Here is a 23206-nt window from a genome sequence, read left to right on the forward strand (position 1 = left end):
TATCGGTACACACAAAGTAGAGTTTTACACGAATTGAATTGTTCCGTCCATTACCGTATATCATCATTTTAGTCTAACAAACGCATTTAGGTATTAGAGCATAGAAATCTTCTATGATTTTATCCAATAATTAAAGACCGAGGAGAAGGATTTGTCAAATGATTCATCTTAATAGAATTGATAACTTTTTATTGCAAATTTTAAAGTACAATTTATTAATATAAAGTTAAAAAAAAGGGTAAAAATTGGTTGTAATAAAAGATCTTATTAAAAGTCTAATTTTTTTAAGTTGGATACAATAATATTTTAAATTATATAATTTCATTTACAATCGAAAATATTATAAATTTATATAATTATTTAGGTTAAACATTACTATAATATTTTAGATTAAAAATTAACTTTAAATTAAATAGTGGTACACATAATTATCTATCTTTTATAGATACCTGTTGTGGCGAAAGAGAGACCTGGATCGATGGTGACCCTATTTTTTAAAGAGCTCAATCTTGCTGTAGGCTAAGGGGGTTGCAGAACAATATGCGGCCGAAATGAATATTCATCAAAGCTACACATCCTGATGTTAACATGTTAGTGCTAAGAAAGAGGTTTTCTAATTGTAATTTATGTTATTTTCTATTATAAATAAAATGAAGTTGCTTGTAACGTTAAGGAAAATTCGTTGTTGTCCTTTGTTTCGTTTTCGTATTTCAGTCTTGTTAGTGGAAATAAATAAGTTAGATTATAGGTGGTTTATCTCTTTTGATTTAAATAAAAAATTGTATTAGATGGTCAGGAGATTGTTAATTGATATTAAAAATTCTTTATCTTCATATAAGAAAGTAAAAGATGAATAAACGAAGAGAACTCATTGAGTAATAATACATATACACTATGCAATTACAATTGTTCGAATACATAACTTTTTAAAGAGGATAACAATTAACCAGTATCAAGGTGGTGTTCTCAAAACAGTTGGCCTATATACTTGTATTATATATCTTCTAAATTGAAATACTTAAGTAATATGTATATATGACAAATTCATTGGATAGCCTCGGTAATTAAAGTGAGTGTTGTTTTTTTTTGAAGTTCTGGATTCGAGCAGTTATATATGTAGTGTGTATGTGTTGTCAATGGTTAAAAAAGATTATCAGCATATACTACTTTATAACTACCCTAGATTTAAAAAAATGCATATATGACAATCAGGACGACGCAGTGACTAATTCAAATGAGTGTGGATGAACTGAACTGGATAATATATGAGGTCCCTCCCTAGATATGAAGACTAAACTTGAAGGAAAAAAGAGGCTAAGCAGTCTAAGACATAACTAAGAGAAACGAAAGTGAGAATTTATCCAAGGAAAATATACGTTAACTGAGAGGGTTCGTGCCTGAAAATACAATCACACCAAATACATAAACTCTTTTGTTTTCTCTTTCACTCTTTTGGCAAGTTAAGGTTAACAACTAGGTATAATGAAGTTGCTTGTAACATTCAGGGGAGTTCGTTGTTGTCCACTGTTTTGTTTTGATTGTGTGGACTATAGATAGTTCATCCCTTTTAGTTTGGATAGAGATAATCGTAGCCGATGATCAGATGGTCGTTGACCGATATCAAAGCCTTTTGTCTCTATAAGGAGGTAGAAGAAAGATAAGTGAAAAAAGATATTTTAGATCTTTGTCTTAGTCTTGGTCGAAAGGTTTTATAATGATCCTTATTGTTGATATCAGAATAGAGTTATTTTGCCTACTAGTAGATGGTCATATTTAATAAATATGATTGTCTAATAGTAGATTTAACTCTAGGAGATCAAATGAGACTATTAGAAATAGTAACTTTTTAAAAAGTATTAGACCTTTGATATCCTACATCTTGAGATGTTCTTCCGAGGTTTTTACTACATAAATGTTGCGGAAGACAGCTATCGGATAGAGCAAAATCGCAACTGATAATTTGAGAAAATAAAAAATGAAGATAAAAGAGACATAAAATTTACGTGGAAACCCCCTAAATAATATAGGGTAAAAACCACGGGCAACGGTAGAAGAATTTCACTATGAGAAAATAGGAATTACAACTTCTCTCGATATACCAAGGAGAAAATAATGATAATTCTCTCTTGATAAAAAGGAGAAAACTCTCAAGAAACTCTCTAAATTCTCTAGTATTGGAAGAAAACTAGAATGCTTTAGGATGGTTTTGAAGCTAAATGAGCTAGGATATTTATAGTTAAAGCTTAAGGACTAATTTGTAAATACCCTAAATTACAATGACTAAAATTGATTTTACCAAAAAAAATTAATATTTTCGGCACCTTTCGGTGCCCCCTTTAACAAATCAATTTGGTGATTTCACCGAAAACAATTGTTGAACAATTGCATGTGCACCGAAAGTGGCTTATCCCACTTGTTTACTTTTCAATAATCTCCCACTTGAAGATTTGATTAGAACAATCATATCTTCACACCATTCTTTCTACCTTGTACCATCTTGTTGCTTATGTCTTTGACATGCCACAAGAGGATCGACACCAAGTAAATTTATCAGTATTGATCGTCTTCGTCATGAAATCTGCTATGTTGTCTTTGGTATGGATCTTCTGCATATCTACCGTTCCTTCTTCCACCTTTTCATGAATGAAATAGTACTGAACTCGTATGTGCTTTGTCCTTGAATGAAATACCGGATTCCTTGCTAGATGCAAGGCGCATTGACTGTCACAAAATAGAGAAACATACTCTTGATTGTGCCCAAGCTCCTCCAATAGCATCTTCAACCAAATTGCTTCTTTACTGGCTTGTGTAGCTGCTAGATATTCTGCCTCTATTATGGACGTAGCCACAACTGACTGCAATTTTGAAAACCAACTTACAGCTCCACCAGCAACTTTGAACACATATCCTGTAGAAGATTTGCTTTTATCCAAATCTCTTGCATAGTCAGAATCTATATACCCATTGATTAGTAATTTTGATCCCCCGTAACATAATGCAACATTTGAGGTCCCTTTGATGTATCTCAGGATCCTCTTTACTGTATTACAATGCTCTTTGTCTGGATTCACCATGTACCGACTAACTACTCTCATTGCTTGTGCAATGTATGGTCTTGTGCATATCATAGCGAAAATTAAACTTCCCACTGCTAATGCATACGGTACTCGAGACATCTCCATCCTCTCTTCTTCACTGCTAGGACTCATACTGGAGGATAATTTGAAGTTAATAGGAAGAGGGGTAGAAATTGGCTTATAATCTTGCATGCTGAATCTTGACAAGATCTTCTTCAAGTAATTCTTTTGTGAAAGCCAAATCTTCCTATTACTTTTGTCTCAGTGAATTTGCATTCCTAGAATCTTATTTGCTGATCCCAAGTCCTTCATTTCAAATTCCCTAGCCAGTTGTGCCTTTAATTCTTCAATATGATCTTTGTTGGGTCCTGCAACCAACATGTCATCCACATACAACAACAATATAACAAAATCGTTATCATCAGACCTCTTGAAATAAGCACAAGGGTTTGCATTAAGTCTGTTGTATCCAATGCACATAATGAAGGAATCAAATCTCTTATACCAATACCTCGACACCTGCTTTAGACCGTACAAAGATTTGTTCAACCTGCAAACTAAGTTCTTCTTTTCTTTTTCTTCAAAACCTTCAGGCTGGAGCATGTAAATCTCTTCTTCAAGATTTCCATTAAGAAAAGTTGTTTTAACATCTAGCTGCTTAGATATAAGTTCAATGTAGCACACATTTCCAAAACTACTCGAACTGTTGTTAGTCAAACCACAGGAGAAAAGATTTTATTGAAATCAATACATTCTTTTTGAGCATATCCTTTGACCACCAGTCTTTCACGATACCTCTCCACTTGATCGTCACCATTTCGCTTGATTTTGAAGACCCATTTATTTCCAATTGGATTCCTTCCTTATGGTAGTGGCACAAGGTCCGATGTATTATTTTTATAAAGGGCTTTAATTTCTTCTTGCATCACCATCATCCACAGTGAAGTATATGAGCTGTTTATTGCCTCCTGATATGTTGATGGCTCACCGTCCTCTGTTAAAAGGCAGTATGCAACATTTCCTTCTATAACATAATCTGAGTGCCAATTGGGACGTCTTCTCTCACGATCTGATTAACGAGTTGTTGGAACTTCAGAACTCTCTGGTTTTTGTTCATCATGTGATGGTTCTGCTTCAGAAGAATCTCCATGTTCAAACTTTTTTTCCACATGTATCTGTGTAGTCTCTAACTTTTTAGTGTTATTATCTTCTTCTTTTCTTTGTAGCTTATCTTCTACAAAGATAACATCTCTGCTAATAATCACTTTGTGGGTAGTGGGATCCCACAAGCGATACCCCTTTACACCATCAGCATACCCCAAGAATTTGCATTCTCTGGATTTTGGATTATAACTTTAAAATTTCTTGGGAGTTGTACATTACGTACACAACACTTCCAAATACATGGAGGTTTGAATAATCAGCTGGTTTACCAGTCCACATCTCCATTGTTGTTTTCAGCTCTATTGCAGTTGATGGAGCTCGATTCACCAAATAACAAGCGGTATTGACTGCTTCTGCCCAGAATGATTTTTCTAGGCTTGCATCCCTCAACATTGCTCTTGTTCTTTCTAATAAGGTTCTGTTCATCCACTCTACCACTCCATTTTGTTGAGGAGTGTTTGCTACTGTGAACTATCTTTTGATGCCTTCTTTTTTGCAAAAGTCATCAAATTCTTCACTTATGTAATCTCCTCAATTATTTGTTCTGAAACACTTGATCTTATTTCCAAAATCAAGTTCCACCCGCGCTTTGAAGTTTTTGAAAGTTGAAAACACATCTGACTTCTTCTTAATAGGATACACCCAACATCTCCTATAGTAGTCATCAATAAATGAGACAGAGTATTTTACTCCGCCTAGGGATGTAACTGGTGCTTGCCATACGTCAGAATGAACCAATTCTAGAACACTTTTGCCTCTAGAATTTGACGTGTTGAATTTCAACTAGTGCTGCTTACTTGTTATGTAATGCTCACACAAAGTAAGTAATACTTTTGTTAAGCTTGGAAGTAGCTTTTTCTCCACAAGGACTTTCATTCCTTGTTCTGACATGTGTCCAAGTTTCTGATGCCATAGCATTGAAAAATCTGAACTACATGAGGTAACAGAGGCTTCTGCTTCTAGCAAAGTTTCTCCCTTCAGCATGTACAAGTTTGTTGCTATATTTTCACCTTTCAGCACCACAAGCGCTCCACGGAACACCTTCATGATTCCTTTCCGTGTTTCAATCTTTCTTGTATTATTATCCAACAATCCGTAGGATAATAAATTTTTCTTCAAGCCTTTCACGTGCCGCACATCTTGAACAACTTTAATTGTTCCATCATATATCTTCAATTTGATGGTTCCCATGCCAACAATCTCTAAGGCATGATTATTGCAACTATACACAGATCCTCCTGAGATAGGTTCATAATGATGGAACCATTCTCTTCTTGAGGTCATGTGATATGTTGCTCCCGAATCAATGAGGCATATATCTGCATATCTCTTTCTACCTTTCATGGTGGTTGACACTTCACAACATAGAGCATCTCCATCATTTGAAGTGTTTGTGGTATTGCCTTGTGGATTGGAGTTTTTATTTAGACTCCAACAATCATTCTTCAAGTGACCCTTCTTTCCACAGTTATAGCACTTTAAATTCTTCTTGTTTCTCGACTTCGATTTACCATGTTTGTGACTGCTGCTTTGGCTACATTCTGTTGATCTCTATCTCATCATTGTCAATGCTTCTACTTGTTGTAGATTTACTTATCTGTCTTCCTTGTTCTAGTACCGATTTTCTTTTTGTAGAACAGTAGTTGCAACATCATCGAAGACTAGACTGGTGACATTACTGTTTTTCAAGTTGATGATGAGTTGATCATACGAATCAGGTAGACTTTGAAGTAAAAGTTCAACACGTTCTTGTTCTCATATTGTACATCTTAAGTATGTAAGCTGAGAAAATAACGTGTTCAGTGTGTTTAACTGCTCCGTCACTGAAGTAGATTCTGGCATACGGAGAGTGTACAATTTCCTCTTAAGGAAAATTTTATTGTGCAACGATGTGGCCTCGTACAATTTGGTGAGATGATCTCATATCTCCTTAGTTGTCTTTTTCTCCTTGATGCTTGACAATACTTCATCTGCTAATGCTAGATGAAAGTTTGCCATAGCATTCCTGTCCATTTCGATCCATTTGTTGTCATCTGTGAAATCTACCGGCCTTTCACTGATAGCTGCTAGACAACTGTCTTTCCTCAGGATGACTTTCATCTTTAATTTCCACAATGAGAAATTTCTCCCATTGAATTTTTCAATATCAAATTTCGTTGCCATAGCTTCTATTGCGGATAGCTCCCACTATTTCACTATCGTGAATAGTTCTCTGGAACCTTCAAAGAATGAGTAATAACTTCTTACTTTCTAATATTGGAGGATCCATCTTTTGGTGGCAACCACAAAGACAATAAGTAGATATTACACACTCAAATCTGGCTCAGATACCAATTGTTGCGGAAGACAGCTATCAGATAGAGCAAAATCGCAACTGATAATTTGAGAAAATAAAACAATGAAGATAAAAGAGACGCAAAATTTACGTGAAAATCCCTAAATAATATAGGGTAAAAACCACGGGCAACGGTAGAAGAATTTCACTATGAGAAAATAGGAATTACAACTTCTCTCGATCTACCAAGGAGAAAATAATGATAATTCTCTCTTGATAAAAATGAGAAAACTCTCAAGAAACTCTCTAAATTCTCTAGTATTGGAAGAAATCTATAATGCTTTGGGATGACTTTGAAGCTAAATGAGCTAGGTATTTATAGTTGAAGCTTAAGGACTAATGTGTAAATACCCTAAATTACAATGACTAAAATTGATTTTACCTAAAAAATAATATTTTCTGCACCTTTCGATGCCCCTTTGACAAATCAATTTGGTGCTTTCACCTAAAGCAATTGTTGAACAATTGCATGTGCACCAAAAGTGGCTTATCCCACTTGTTTACTTTTCAACAATAAAAGGTTACATAGAAATTTGATTATGCGAAAGAGATTTATGCTAAGATTAGTATTAGAGAGGAGATTAGGAAGAAATACAATAGATATAATTGTTGGGTCAAAAGAACAAAAGCATCCACTTTACTTCGCTTATTGTACTCAGACGAGTCGGTGGGAGTTATTAGCCTCAACCTAAACTACCTTCCTGTTTCTCCTGGGACAATGGAGTTCAGCCCTAGCAAAACCAAGAAATAGTAGCTTATAGTAACAACATGACATGGTTCTGCTGTTCTTTTTGTCTGTCCGTTTGTTTAGTTAATTTTTTAATCTCAAGTTCAACTAGTCCAATTTGTCTTTGATAGCCGCTAAAAATGACGCTATAAACTCATTTTGCAGTAGTGGATATCCTTATTTCTTTTATTGAATATGTAAATTCTTTTTGATTAATCTGGAGTGAATACAAAGTAATATATGCTCAAATTCTATCAACCATTTGACATTTAATCTTTACATTCATTCCAAAAATTTGATCTATGCATAGGGTAAGTATTAACCATTTCCATACTTTAATATTGTTTCAAATTCTTAAAAATAGTTTTAAATTATGTTTTATTCATTTATTTTTTTAAAAAAATATTTACTTATATATTTTCCAACTAGTTTTTGTTATTTTTAGCAAGCACGTCTCTCATAAATACCGAGTTTCCTTTTCATTCTAAGTATACAAAAATTGAGAACATTATTTCTCTCCAAGTTGTTCTCTTCACTCTTGAGTTTTCTGAGGCTGGGTATCCTTGTCAAGAATTATTATTCTTGAGTATACAATAAAATCTGTTAAATCTTGGATGATACATTATACGATAAAAAGGACAATGTTGAGTGCACGCCTCAAACTAGTTCAACTCTTAAGTCTTGTTTTGGTTCAACCCAAAATTTCCCAACAAATATACATTACAATTAATGTCAACTTCGGGAATGTTTGCATGCATACATAGTTTCTAAATGTTGAATCTTTAATGCTTGTTGGTCTGCGTTTGCTATGTATCGATTTAATCTGCTTATAAGCTTTGTTTGTTCCAATACGAACTTCGCTGTGATATTTACCTGATGTATGTGTGTATTTTCAAAATCTGATACTAGAGCTAAATTACCTCCGAATAAAAAATGGAAAGTAGTTTTAACATAATGTCAAAAAAAAATTTCTTAAGGTTTGACTATAAACATTGACTTTGACTTTAATTTTGTTCTTTGAAGTATTTTAATTTCGACATTTCAATTTGGAATAAAATTTTCTGATTGGATGAAAATCGTTAGTTGATTAACGATCAACGTTTATAACTAATATGACAAGTTATTTAAGTTTAAAGTGATGATTTGATACATATCACGTGTTCAATAAGGATGTATGGACTCTTTAATTAACTCACTTGGGTATAGAAAATCGTTGTAAAAGTATGAATGTATGAGAGAGATAAACAAATTAAATGTACTTGAACTCATTTTCTTATGTGAAGTCTAGATTCGTCATTGTATCTAAAGTGATAGTGTTTTACATTTCATGTGTTTACAATGATGATATAACATTATCACATGTTTAAAGTGATGACATGAAACACGTTACGTCATCACTTTGAACAAATAAAATTTGTCACATTAATGAAAAACGTTGACTATTAGTTAATCAACTATTTTCATCCAACCATAGATATTTTGCACCAAAATGAAATAAATAGTGATAAAATGCTTAAAAATAAAGATTAAAATGATTATTTTATCCAACATTAAAGGTGAATTTTAAAATTATATTTTTATTTTATTTAGAGAAAATAACCTCAGTGACCAAAAATCTTAGATAATATACGATTTTGACCAATTTTTTTTGGTTTTGCGAAAATGACCAACAAAATCGCAATGCGATCTCTAATTCGCATTGCGATCTCCACTATCGCAAATTCACGTTGCATTTCGCATTGCGATAGTTGAAAATCGCGTTGCGTTTTTCCATTTCGCGTTGCGATAGTTGGAGATCGCGTTGCGATTTTTCATTTCACGTTGCGATAGTTGAAATCGCAACGCGATCTCTATCATCGCAAATTCGCGTTGCGATAGTTGAAAATCGCGTTGCGATTTTCCATTTCGCGTTGCGATAGTTGAAAATCGCGTTGCGATTTTCCATTTCGCGTTGCGATTTTCCATTTCGCGTTGCGATAGTCTACAGTTGTCGTTGCGATTTTCCAAATTCGTTGAAAAAAAAGATTTTGTTTCTTAAGAATTTTCTCTAAAAAGATAGTATACGCGCGGACGTGTCGAAGACACGTATTACCACGACCACGACCACGACCACGACCACGACCACGACCACGACCCGAGACGAGACGGACGGCGGCGGCGGTGCGCGAGAGTCCCCCTTGTTCTCTATCACTCAACAAGGAAGTGGGAAAACCAAGCCTTAAATACCATTCCCAATAGTGTTTCCAATACAATTTGGGATTGAGCATTACCAACACTTGTTTCCAATACAATGTGATTATTCAGGAAACAATTAACAATCATGCACCTTAAAACAACTGAATCAACAACCAATTACATTAGTATTATACGATTAAATATGTCATAATTAAAAGTCAATCTACAATCAATCGCGATTATTGTAATTTTAAGCAAAACATTCAAAAATAATATCACTATTTAAGGCTCAATCCCACATAGTATTGGGAACAAGTGTTGGTAATGCTCAAATCCCACATAGTATTGGAAACACTATTGGGAATGGTATTTAAGGCTTGGCTTTCCCACTTCCTTGTTGAGTGATAGAGAACAAGGGGGACTCTCGCGCACCGCCGCTGCCGTCCGTCCCGTCCCGTCCCGTCCCGTCCCGTCCCGTCCCGTCTCGGGTCGGGTCGGGTCGGGTCGTGGTCGTGGTCGTGGTCGTGGTCGTGGTCGTGGTAATATGTGTCTTCGACACGTCCGTGCGGATACTATCTTTTTAGAGAAAATTCTTAAGAAACAAAATCTTTTTTTTAACTATCACAACGAATTTGGAAAATCGCAACGACAACTGTATACTATCGCAACGAATTTGGAAAATCGCAACGACAACTGTATACTATCGCAACGCGAAATGGAAAATCGCAACGCGAATTTCAACTATCGCAACGCGAAATGGAAAATCGCAACGCGACTGTAGACTATCGCAACGCGAAATGGAAAATCGCAACGCGATTTTCAACTATCGCAACGCGAAATGGAAAATCGCAACGCGAAATGGAAAATCGCAACGCGATTTTCAACTATCGCAACGCGAAATGGAAAATCGCAACGCGATTTTCAACTATCGCAACGCGAAATGCAACGCGAATTTGCGATAGTGGAGATCGCAATGCGAATTAGAGATCGCATTGCGATTTTGTTGGTCATTTTCGCAAATCCAAAAAAAGTTGGTCAAAATCGTATATTATCTGGGATTTTTGGTCACTGAGGTTATTTTCTCTTTTATTTATTATTTCAATTGTATTCACACGTAATTAAAATTAAAGTCGAATGAATTTATTTTTTATATTTTGAAATTATTTAATTCAGTGATAGTGTGTGCAAAACATATTCTCACGTGGATCAAATACAACTCTTAACTAGCCTTCATAATCTAATAAAAAAATAGATATTAGTTAATCTTTTGTTGGATACTACAACTTAGTATTATTGTTGTTAATTATTGTTAATTTATATTTATTTAATTTGTTTATTATTATTTTATATTTTAATTTCTATAATATTTATTAAATTAGGAGAGAGACCGTATATTAGATCCATTCATTCGTAACCTTAAGTTAGAGATACCTACTCGTGTATGGCCGTATTTAGTCGAAGCTGGATTCGGTTACATAGAAAAATATGAAGGGCACTATAACCTTGAATCCAACCTCATTTCTGCATTGGTTGAAAGGTGGAGACCAGAGACATACACATTTCATCTTCCGTGTGAAGAGTGCACAATTATGTTGGAGGATGTTTTCATGCATTTGGGGCTTCCGGTAGGTGGGGATGTGATTTCTAGGGTAGCGCATAGTGATTGGCATTCCTTGTGTGAGGAGTATCTTGGAGGTTCCTCGCCTAATTTTAATGGTGGTCGAATTTCATTAAATTAGTTGGATACAACTTTTAAACATTTGAGTGGCGACGTCTCCGAGGAGTATGTTAAAATGTATGCACGGGCTTGCATATTATAACTCATATGAGGGATCCTGATGCCCGATAAATAGTGCAACCAAGTTCATTATATGTGGTTGTGTCACCTCACAGGTTTTCATCATGTTGGTACACTCAGTTGGGGCTCCGCAGTTTTGGCATTTATGTATAGGGAAATGTGTCGAGCTACTGACTATAGAAAAAATCTATCGGCGGATGTCTCCTTCTTTTCCAGTCTTGAGCGTGGTATCGTATGCCCTTTTTATGTCCGGTGGTGAAAAGCCCGTTGGTATTCTCACTATTATTGAGGTAATCTCAATACTGATTTCGTATATAAATAATTTTTTTGAGTATATAATGAAAATTATTTCATTGAATAAGTGGTCAAGTGAAAGAAAAGATCATCGGGATTTACCTGATGAATTAGAAGAAATTAGGCTACTCATTGATCAGAAGAATGGTACAGAGGTATGTATTTAAATATTATTATCTACTTTTAATTATCATTATATAATTAGAATATTATTTTGATAGGAATTACATATATTTGTTTTAGTTTCAATGAGCTCCTTATTCTACTGAAGAAATGAGGATTTGCATCTCACATCACTTAAGAGACCCATTATATTTCTGAATGGCGGTGGTCCCTCTGATATGTTATGTTATTGTCGAGTGACATCCTACTGATCGTGTGCTCCGCCAATTTGGTTTTGTACAATTTATTTCGGAAGAACCTAAGAAACTTGACGATTTTCATATCATCTATAGACGGGGCAAAAAAGAAGTCGGCTGACTGTTGAAGCACATTGAGTGGGTAATGATATGGGAAGATCGACGTGAGGGCATTCCCCGTATAGAACCTTTTTATGTGGATCATTACTCGGTTGCAGATGATTATTATGAGTGGTTCAATAGGAGCGGGAAACCGTTCCTACTTTCTGAGGAAACCCGAGGTGGGAGCTTTCATCGACGTCGACAAAGACGTCCACCGTCACAACATCATCGTTCCCCGACTCGTGAACGGAGAGTGGGCACTTTCGGCTCGTCCTCAACTGTAGCACCGGAACCATCACAACAACCATGGTCTATACCACTGTATATTCCGTAGCCATTTCAGATGGCACCGAAGCCGTATCAGATTACACCACATCCATTTCATATGCCATTACAGCTGGGTCAGGCGCCACCACTTCCATACCAAATACCGCCATCGCCGTAGAGTTTTATGACACTTCTTGGCGGATATTATACTTTTATACTTGTAGATCTAACTTGGGGTTCATATGATGGTTATTTGGCGAGTGGAGTTTCACCACATGTATAGACACCTCCGGTGTAGTTTTCGCACTCATCGATATCAGTCTTTTCACAGTTTTTACAGTTTTCTATGAGCGGTGGGATAGTCAACCATACACCTCCAGGGTCCTTATTCTATGGAGGTGTTACATTATCATTCGTCCCTCATCAACAAATTGTATCTTCTCCTTATGATGATGATGATGATGGGAGTTAGGAGGCAGAACAAGTTATACGAAAAAATCCTCATCGACACAGGCAATCATCGCCTTGCGTATTACATTCAAGACGCCGACATCGATAGAGTTGTTTACTTCGTTATGGTTTTATTTAATTTTGTTTATTTACCAGCAATTGTAAATTTTTTATTTAATTATGAACTTCTTATTTATTTATTTTCTTATTTTTTTCTTATTTAATTGTTCAAATTATTTTTATTATTTAGTTTTTTTTATTTTTTAGTTGTATCGTTTTCTTGCTTTTAGTTTGTTCGAATTGTTTTTATTATTTAATTTCTTTAGTTGCCAATTAATCGGTGATGCTCAAATAACATTAAGTGAAATTAAATGAAAATTAAATAACAAAAACTTAGATTTTATAAACAACAACTACATCAATCACAACATCAACAGTTACTTGCTGACAAAAGAGATGTACATTTTTTCTTATTGTGTCATAGGTTTCTACAATGCCCATATCTTTTGTTTTCTTTGGACGTCTCCCGAATATCCATATCACAATGAATTTGAGTGGATTTTGGATGATCGAGCTCCCTCAATAAGGAAGAATCTGGTACAATCGGAAGCCAATTCTGAACCTCATCAGGGCCTTTCTCATTACCTATGGGGGAACTCAAATTCATATACCTTAAACACTTCTGAAAGTCAGTATACAGGATCCAAAAAATGATTATAGTCTTAACAGGTATACGAGCAAGTTGTTATGACATGAAAGCATGAATACTTCAGAGCTTGAAAAAACCCACAGTCACACCATTTGTCTCGTAGATTAACTCTGAACGAGTTAGCTTGAATCCCTTGAAGAGGTCGCGATATCTCTATGACACGAAATAATTCATGGGTTCTAGAGAAGTTTGTTATAGACATTTCATTTGATGCACCAATTATTTTTTGTAGATCTGTAACTAATCTTGGGTGATAGACATGATCGTTTTGCATCCATGTTTGGGCTTATCCACCGAGCTTGGCTAAAAGTGCTCCCAAATGAAATATGTCTTTTTAACCAAAGTCGTTACTGGAAATGGTGTGCTCCCTTTAAGGTCAAATTAATAGCCACAGCCAAGTTGGTCGTCATGCGTCCATATCGATATCCACCATCATATGCATTTGTCCACATTTCTTTGTTGATGAGGCTGATGTAATCATATCATTCCTCATTTTTTCCTCGTAACTCTTGAAGCATGGACTCAAATATTTCATATAATAGTTCGTAATCTGAGCATCAAATGTAGAATTTACTAACTTTGTTTCCATAAAAAATGAAAATGATTGAGAAATAAAAAATAACATTTTGACATACCATGCGCATAAGTAATTAGAGCTCATAATTCTTCTTGAACTTCCATGATAGTTATCAGCAATGTGTCAGATACAATACCGATGTTGGAGATAGGATGGTTGCCACATTGGACCCAAAGAATCCATTATTGCTTCGATCCCAGCTCCGCGATATGAAATGACACATATTTTCCCCCTCGTGACAACATGTAAGCAAAAGTTTTGGAGGAAAAAAGCCCAAGAATCTGTATCTTCTCATTCAACAAGGGCAAAAACAATAGGAATAGTGTTATGATTACCATCTTGGACAACTGCCAATAGTAAAACTTGCTTATATTTTCTATACAAGAATGTCTTGTCGATTTGGACCACGAGCTTGCAGTATTTCACAACATCAATGCACTGTGGGTAAGTTCAAAAAAACCGTTAGAATTGGGATCGATCGTGAAACACTCGATCATTGTGGTATGTAGGCCTGTAAATGAACTGAACGTTCAGCAAACTGTTCATGAACCGTGCGGCGGGAAGTTCGTTTATGTGTGTTTATTTATTAAATGAACGGACATGAACAAGATTTTGTGTTCGTTTAATTAAATGAACGAACACGAACATAGGTCTCGTTCGTTCATTTACGTTCGTGAACGTTCGGTTATGTTCATTTATGTTCGTTCGGTTATGTTCGTTTATGTTCGTTCATTTATGTTTAACCTAATCTTCTTAAATCAATTTTGGTGACCAATTTGTAAGTGTCTTAAAAATATTAATTAATATGATATTATGATGACCAACTCCATAATTAACCCAATTTTATTTGGAGATTAAATCCAATATGTTAACCCGTGAGGCACCTCGCACATATATTCATTTTCTCTTTTTTCCCAAACCCAAGTGTTCACTGGAGAGTGGAGATGATCGGTGAAAACTTCAAAACAAGTTATATTATAGTGCAATCTGAAGTTTTACAGGTATGTTTTCATCTCTTTCTCTGTTTTATTTAGCTTAATAGTTTATATGCAAAGTTATTGCAGGTATCTTCACATCTAAAACTCAAGAAAACATCATACTTCTTTCTAGAAATAGATGGGAAGATAAAGGTAACAATAGGAAGTATATGAGCATCAGTAAAGAGAAAAATATATAGAATTTTCTAGAAAACAAAACAAAGGTTTCTATGCAATTTCTGAAAAAGAGTGTAATAACGGAAGTAATGGGTTTTCCAGGAAGAACCCATTAATAAGTAGAAAATACACTTTGACAATGAACTTTTGTTTTCATAGTTCTTGTGTGACCTATAGTTGTGAAGTAGACTTTAGGTACGTTAAAATTTTGAATGGTGGTTTAGCAATAATATCAGTTACAATATGTAGCATCGGAGGGATTTCGGATCTATGTTATTGCCTTGTAGTCCAATTTGTACCATTCAAAATCTTCATGCTGTTAAATTTTCTACTCTGCCAATAGAAATGACCATTATTAACAAATCTCACTAAAGTCTGACATTGATGTCACAAAACTTTTAGCCGGCGAATTTATTAAAATAACGTAGTGGAAAATGATTGTTCATATGTAATCATGGACCACTAAGATAAATGTTATAACGTTAAATTAAAGTCATGTGAATCATTTAATATATTTAAAAGATCGATCAAAATATCTGATATCTTCAAACATTTCATTACTGCTAATCAACTCTTATGCTATTTATCACTGTATATTTGGTTGATTTGCATTGTCGACTATTTTTCATGAAAGAACAATGGAAGGTAAGGTCTCCAACGTTTATGTTCGTGTTCGTTTATGTTCATGTTCATTTATGTTCGTTTATTTATTAAATGTACTAACATGAACAAGCTATATTCCTTAATGAACGAACATGAACAAAAAATTTATTGTTCGTTTATGTTCGTGTTCGTTTATGTTCGTTTATTTATTAAATGAATGAACATGAACATACCTCCGTTCGTGTGCGTTCGGTTCGTTTACAAGCCTAGTGGTATGCATGACAAGTTTCGAAGTCGATAATTGTCCTAAGATTAAATATGCGCACTACCCTAAACCAACTTGGTAGTTTGTTGTAAGATGCATCCCATTCACTTTGAAATTTTTCAATGGCATTCTGTTTGCATTCAATACTTTCTTGTATGAGACGGTATACCCATACTATGATTATTATATAACTTAAATTAGCACGGAATAGCTATATGTGAGCTTTATTTTACCATTGGCATGATGGTTTGGTAGATAATGTCAGAGTCCAAGTTAGGATGATCCTGGTTGATCCCTTCAGCACAACATGTGGAGGACCGTTGTATACCGTTACTTCCCATATATTTTTTTCCTTTTCTTATTCTATACGTGAACCATCCAATTGCATCCGTTATCACGTTGGACACAGTGGCATACATACTTTTTTGGTAATTCTTAATTTCCATCATTGCTTCTTATTTGCATAGAAACTCTATTCCTTTATATAACTCACCATCATTGACTGATTCGTTAAATCTGTAGTCACTAAAATTAGGCATATCCGCAAATTCTGACCCGTACATTGCATCATATTCAACTTCATACATGTGTGTTGGAGGTTCGGTGTATACTGTATTTGTGTACCGTATTGAAAAAAATATATCGAGGTATGATCACGCTTTCTAATTTTACAACTACAAAAAATAATACAAAATAATTAATACAATAAATTTTTTCAAAAGATCATATATAAAATAAATATAGTATAATAAAAAAATAGTTTTGCCTTACAACAAAAATAGAAGGAATTAATAAAGTAAAAATAAGCAAGTAATTTTGATGTGGTGGTGTTTGCATAGAGGGATTTTTATTTATAGGAGAGGAGGAGGGTTTAAAGGCCGAGTTGTTCGAGTGGTACAAAATAATAGAAGGATGAGATCATTATGCACGCGCCTTAGTACGCATGTCAGAAACTCCTAGAAGGCACAGATGGCGATCTGCATCTGTCTTGATGTGGCGCCAGCTCGAATAAGGCACGGATCGCACGTGACGTCAGATCAGACATAATACATCCGTATTTTGTCAGAAAGAGTACTAGATCAATAATATTAGAAGAAAATATATATAACAAATAATTATTATATGAGTGATATTTCGATAAAATCCCCGGTGCAGAAGCTAGGGAAAATTACCAAACAAGCAGTGGGCTCTTTTTACTTTGAAAAAGCATATACAATTATTATGGTGTCATCCTTTACAAGGACAAGCCAGTGAGCCACTGACAATGTTCCTTAGGGTCAAAAGATTAGATTCCTTTGTAGTTCAATATACATGGCATCTATGGTGGAAGCTAGGCCAGCCATTTATAAACCAACTGCTACAGCAGCAGTAAGGAGAGAGACCCATCAATGAATGGTTTGTAGAGGCAACAGACAGCCGTAACGATATATCTTGGGTAATACCCATACCATCCGGAAAGTATAAGGACAAGCAACATAATTTAAGACTAAAATATTATGGTTTTTATCACATTTTTTTGTTATGATTATTTCTGTTATTTTTTTAATTTTAAATTAGGTAAACGTACCGTAAGACTTCTCCCATAACATCAACTTCATCTAATTGTAATATTTTCTCTGATCCATAACTATATTTTTCTACATAGACTCTTGTTTAGAAATGACTTCAACAAATATAAGATTTTATGTTAGGAGTTAAGAACTCATCAAGTGATCTTAATGGTAAAAGAAAATGTTATTCTTCCTAGAGGTTTTTGATCCGAGTAACCACGTCTATATGTTTGTGTTGTCAATTGATTAAGAAATTTTTGAAATATATACTACGGTGTAATCACCATAAATTATTTAAAAAAATGAGTGTGAAACTATAAAATCTTAGAGATGTAAAATTAGATTATCAATAAAAATATAAAAAATGTCTAAACTATATGGAGATTTGAATTTCAGGGATATGACGGCGCCCCTAATACTCCTTGATCCATTCCTAATGACAGCCTCTCTCCACCTTACTTTTCTTTTATGCACTCACACTTTTGTGGCTTTTACTTGCAGTACTGCATAGATGTGTATAGGATGATCTTAAATTTGCATGGAGAATTGTGTCGAACTTGTTACTAGGTGAATGCAAACTCCAAATGATCAGTTTCAAGCTCATGGTTGATGCTTAAAGTAAATGTGCATTTACGCTGGTTAGGGAGGGGTGATCTTATCCCGTTATTTTTTAAATAATCTAGAATAATTTTAAGATAATATATATTTAAAATCTTTCTTAACTATTAACAATATACACATTCATAAACATAACTACTTAAACTAAAGATTTTAAATTTTTAGAAAGAATAATACTCCTTTATCCCACCATCTTGTATATGAACAAAAAGGAAGTACATAATGACAAAGCATAGTGGACGAAGTTGGAAGAGACTGCAGGGGCAATTAATGGATCGTAAACAAGATTCTGACGCCCAAATCTCTGAACCACCCTATCCAAAGACAGTGTTGTTGGATTTAGGATTAAAAGATCAATAATCGATGACTTTGATGAACTCATATATAATTTAATATATTAAATTAGTTTTGTGAAACTGTTGGATGGTTGGTTTAGTGAGACTGTAATGTATATGAAACTGTCTAGTTTTGTTAAATTTCACTTGAGTTCGTTGGATTTTTCACGCCTCAAAATTGGAGTTAATATTTTAGTTTTGACAATTCATAATTTATATTAGTTTTAATTTTAAATTTGAGATTTAATTGAATTAGTGTGAACTTTTAAAGATATTTTCTGAAAATCTCATGAAATTTGAGGATTTGTCTCGTCATTTTACCGGTTTAATCCTACTAAACTGCATCTTTTGTTTCGTCAGCTTTAGAATTCAATTTTCAAATATCTTTCTATTTTATCTCAAAGTATTTTTATTATTTTATAAACATATATATGGTCCATCATTTTTAGGTAGTTATGTTGGACGACATGACTAATTTAAGGTTTATAAATGGTGATTTTGGGATGTAATCGAAATGGTAATAAAAATCATAACATTTTAAGTTGAATGTAACCTAAAATGTTACATTTTTACTAATATTTTCGGATGAACTTTAAATGTAAAGATTGTAACATGCGCATGGAAACAATCCAAATGATGAATTTATAAAGTTTAATGTTATAGATCTATTATGTAACACTTCATAATTCAAGAGTCGAAACCGAAATGTTAGAATCATGTTTATTTTTAAAAAGTGAAATAATTTGAAGACTCGTTTAATATTATATTCGCAACACATATACATCATGATGCATGGAAAGGGAAACATGGGAATGACGTTTTTACATGAGACAGCAGGCATTGACATTGTCATCGTTGAACATGTTGCTGACCTTGTCGTCTCCACGATGCGTCACTGGGACGTAGCCATGCCTATGTTCATGGTTGTAGCCGTGCCTGTAATAGTTGTAGCTCTGTCTGAACTCGTTTGTGGTGTCTTTGAAGTATTCGGTGGCGGAGGTGAAGTACAAAGGAGGATCCGGGTAGGGCCAGAATTCAGCCATCTTCCCAGCTCTTCTCACTTGTTTCAGCACCTTGTTCCGATCAACGTACCCGATCACCGTCACTTTTTCCAGTTCTAGGTTCACTTCCACCGAATCAATCCCTAACACGATATTATCAACCATTCCAATGATATTAATATATGAAACAGTGAGGGGACAAGGAATCAATAGACCAAGTATTGGGTTTAATTTGTCATAAGGTTAAAATTAATCTCAACTTTTATTAAAATGGTAACTTGTAAGTCTTTAACCCCTATTCATTTTAAAGTATCTTAACCCTCAAACCTTTTAATCTTTGATCAAAATGGTCCATATTAGATGGAAACCGTTAGTTAATTAACAATCACATGTGTTGTATTACTTACATGTCGCATACCACATCATCATTTTGGGTGATATATCACTAATAATATACATGTAAACATATCAAGTCAGTAATATACGTTGACTGTTAATCAATTAATAGTTTTCATCCAATAAAGATTATTTTAACAAAAAATTAAAAAGTTGAGGACTAAAATGCAAAGAGAGTTGTACAAGAATATACCCCTGAGCTTGTAAATGGCATTTTTGACGACTCTCGCGCAACCAGTGCAGCACATTCTAACTTTGAGGTCCACAGTCTGCAAAGAGAGATCAATGTTGGAAAGATAGATGCTAATTTATCACACAAAACGAACTTTGAGGGAGGAGAGTTAAAACCTGCAAAGAAAGTGGTCGACCCTTAGGCATATTGCTGACGTTTTTCTTCTTGTCTCTGTAGCGAAAGAAACAGTAGGCGATGAGCGATAATAAAGAGCCAAATGGTTTAGTTATTAAGGTAGCCATCTGCTCAAGTTTTTATAAAGAAGATGACCCCCAGGAGATATTCCACTAGTGCCTTTGCATAGGCATCAATTCCCTTGAGCTACTAAATCCTAATCTCTTTGGTAATATATTCCTAAGTAATCCGATACTACTTAAAAGATGAACCATTTCTTGCCTTGTTTATATCCATTGGACATGGCTGCAAGCAAAAAACAAACAAACTATATAAGTAAACCCTTTTTTAGGGAATAGTATCTACATTTACTAAGAATTTGTAAACAAAAAAATAATTAAAATTAATGAGATCAACGCAAAAATAATAGACATATAAAAGACAATTTAATGTGATTCAGTTTTGTCTATTTCCATCGATGATAAGAAAAATAATTACTACAAACGTAGAGATCACAAAGGATAAAATACATGATTTCTCATATATTATAAAATCAATATTTTATATAAAAACTGGAGTATTCAAAATCACTTTTAATATCTTGAAGCATTATTGGATTTTTTTTGACTCAACAATGAGTGATTTTTATTAAAAAAAAATATGATCAAACAATATTACTTTGTGTCATTAAAAAAATCCCTCCAATTAGAAGAAAAAGGGAGCATATAATGGTAATCAAGATTATGGGCGGGTCGGGTGCGGATACCCCTTCCCCTATCCCCATACTTACCTAATATTTTCAAATCCACCATCCGCCCATCACCCATGAAGGGTAATTTTTTTCAAATTTACACCCACCCACGCGAATACATTCTCAAATCCATCCTCATACCCACTACCTAACTGGAGACATACCCGACTAGACCCGCCTGACAACAACCTTAAGTTATACATAAGCAACAAACATAAAATAAATACGTCCATTAAGAAGCATAATAAAATAAACTAAGGATTATCTGAGTTAAGTGTTAACATAGATCTTAAAGTACATAAAACACCATATTAAAAGACATAATTAAAGCCTAGAAACATAAATGACAAACACATAATATTTTTGTTCTTTTACACAACATTGTCAAATTTAAGACAATACTTGTGACATCTGTTACTCCAGTATTACAATCATCATTCTCTATTTCCTCTAATTGAGAGTGCTCCAATTTAAATTCATTACTACCTACATATATAAATAGAAGGCAAAACTAATATAAGTTAGTTGCTAAACTTTAAGATAATTAAGCACAATTTGACAACTAACATAGACTAAATAATAATATTACCTTTAATATCGGCCCAATGTTAATATAAGTTAGTAACTAAACATTAATAAGATAATTAAGCACAATTTAACAATATTAAGATTTATAAATTAGTTTATAAAATTATATCTAAATTTATAATGGTCCAAAATTTAATGGGTATTTAGTGGGTGGGAGGATGTGGGCGGGCGGATGCGGGGCGGGCTGATGTGGGGTGGGTAAGGTCTCAAACCCATCACCTGACCACTACCTGCGATGGGTACTATTTTTTAAATCCACACCCACCCACTACAGACTAAAGTTATATCCATCCCCGCTCCAATTGGAGTGAGTACGGTGCGGAATCCACGAAATTGTACCCGTTTGTCATTCCTAGTTACAGGAGAAACGCTTACATACACATATTCTCACAAACAACAAAACACATTATAAAATTCTTAACACCCTAGAAAGAAAAACAACCTTACAAAAGAACATAAATCTGAACACGCCAAACTACTTACAGACACCCTTCGAAAATCATCCCACCAAATATTTAGAGCGCAAACAATCATCTAACTTAGGATGTAATTTCCAACATTTTGAACAAGATCGCCTTCCAACATCTTCAACAGATTTGCAACCTTTGAAAACTTGTCAAACTTCACTTCAATCCATCGATACACTACATGCATCTAATTCAGCTATTTCTGTGTTCACTAATTCATCAGAACCTACACTTTCATCACCTCCATTGACGAAGCCAAAAGCATCAATCACTCTTGATTCGTTAAATGTCATCCAATACTTTACTACACCGTCGGATGTCTCGAAACAAAACTCAATCTACAACAAAGACAACCTTTTCAATGACCTGATTTAAATTGATTGGAGAAAGTAGGAACTTTAGTTTGATTTAAAGTAGGAAACTTATTTATATTATGTTGATTCATGGTAGGAAATTTTGTTTACATAGATTTCTTTCCATGCAAGTAATTATCTCTATAAATATAAACTAAAAAATAAGGTTAAATAAGAAGTTGTTCATGAGCACTCGTCAAGTATTCTTCTATTTCGACATTAGTTAAAATCTCTTCTTTTACTCGTAGTTTTTTTAAAAAAGGATTTTTAACATAAAATCTTGATATTTATTTTATTAGATGATCATTACGTTTGACGTTATCTTTTAATAAGATTCTCCAAATGCGGGTCAAGCATAACATGACTGGTGACACATTCACAAGGGAATATCAGCTGATTTGGGATTATGGATTGGCTTAAGGAAAGATGGAATTTTATGCGAAGGAACATATACTCCTAGTATCTTTGTGTTTCCACCATCTTTTGAGAAACACAAAGCAACAATGTTTATTAAAAGGCCTAAGCAAACTTTTACTCGCACATTGTTTTCCATCTATGGATAGTTACGAAAATGGCAGCTGGGGATTTTAATAAGAAGCAGGGGACACAGAGAACAAACGCACTGCAAATGCAATCCATTCAAGGTGATTGCTATTCTTCCAGCAATTACAGCCAACCACCGATCTGCAGAAGCATAAATGTTCAGAAACGATAATAGACACTGTTTGTCGTTTTCCTCAGTTTA

The 23206-nt window shown here is 34.3% G+C and overlaps 1 protein-coding gene across 1 annotated transcript; it reads right to left on the minus strand.

The window, feature by feature from the left end:
- Nucleotides 1-19351: 19351 nt before the first annotated feature.
- On the minus strand, nt 19352-20430 carry LOC120139901 (heavy metal-associated isoprenylated plant protein 30-like). The gene is made up of 3 exons (XM_039155001.1): nt 20305-20430; nt 20150-20225; nt 19352-19703 (listed from the first exon to the last, which is right to left on the minus strand). The coding sequence occupies exons 1-3, from the start codon at nt 20428-20430 to the stop codon at nt 19381-19383; spliced, it is 525 nt and encodes a 174-aa protein (XP_039010932.1). The 3' UTR covers nt 19352-19380.
- Between the last annotated feature and the right edge of the window lie 2776 nt (nt 20431-23206).

Source organism: Hibiscus syriacus, unplaced genomic scaffold (assembly GCF_006381635.1).
Source record: "Hibiscus syriacus cultivar Baekdansim isolate YM2019G1 unplaced genomic scaffold, ASM638163v2 tig00110777_pilon, whole genome shotgun sequence".
Lineage (NCBI taxonomy): Eukaryota > Viridiplantae > Streptophyta > Magnoliopsida > Malvales > Malvaceae > Hibiscus > Hibiscus syriacus.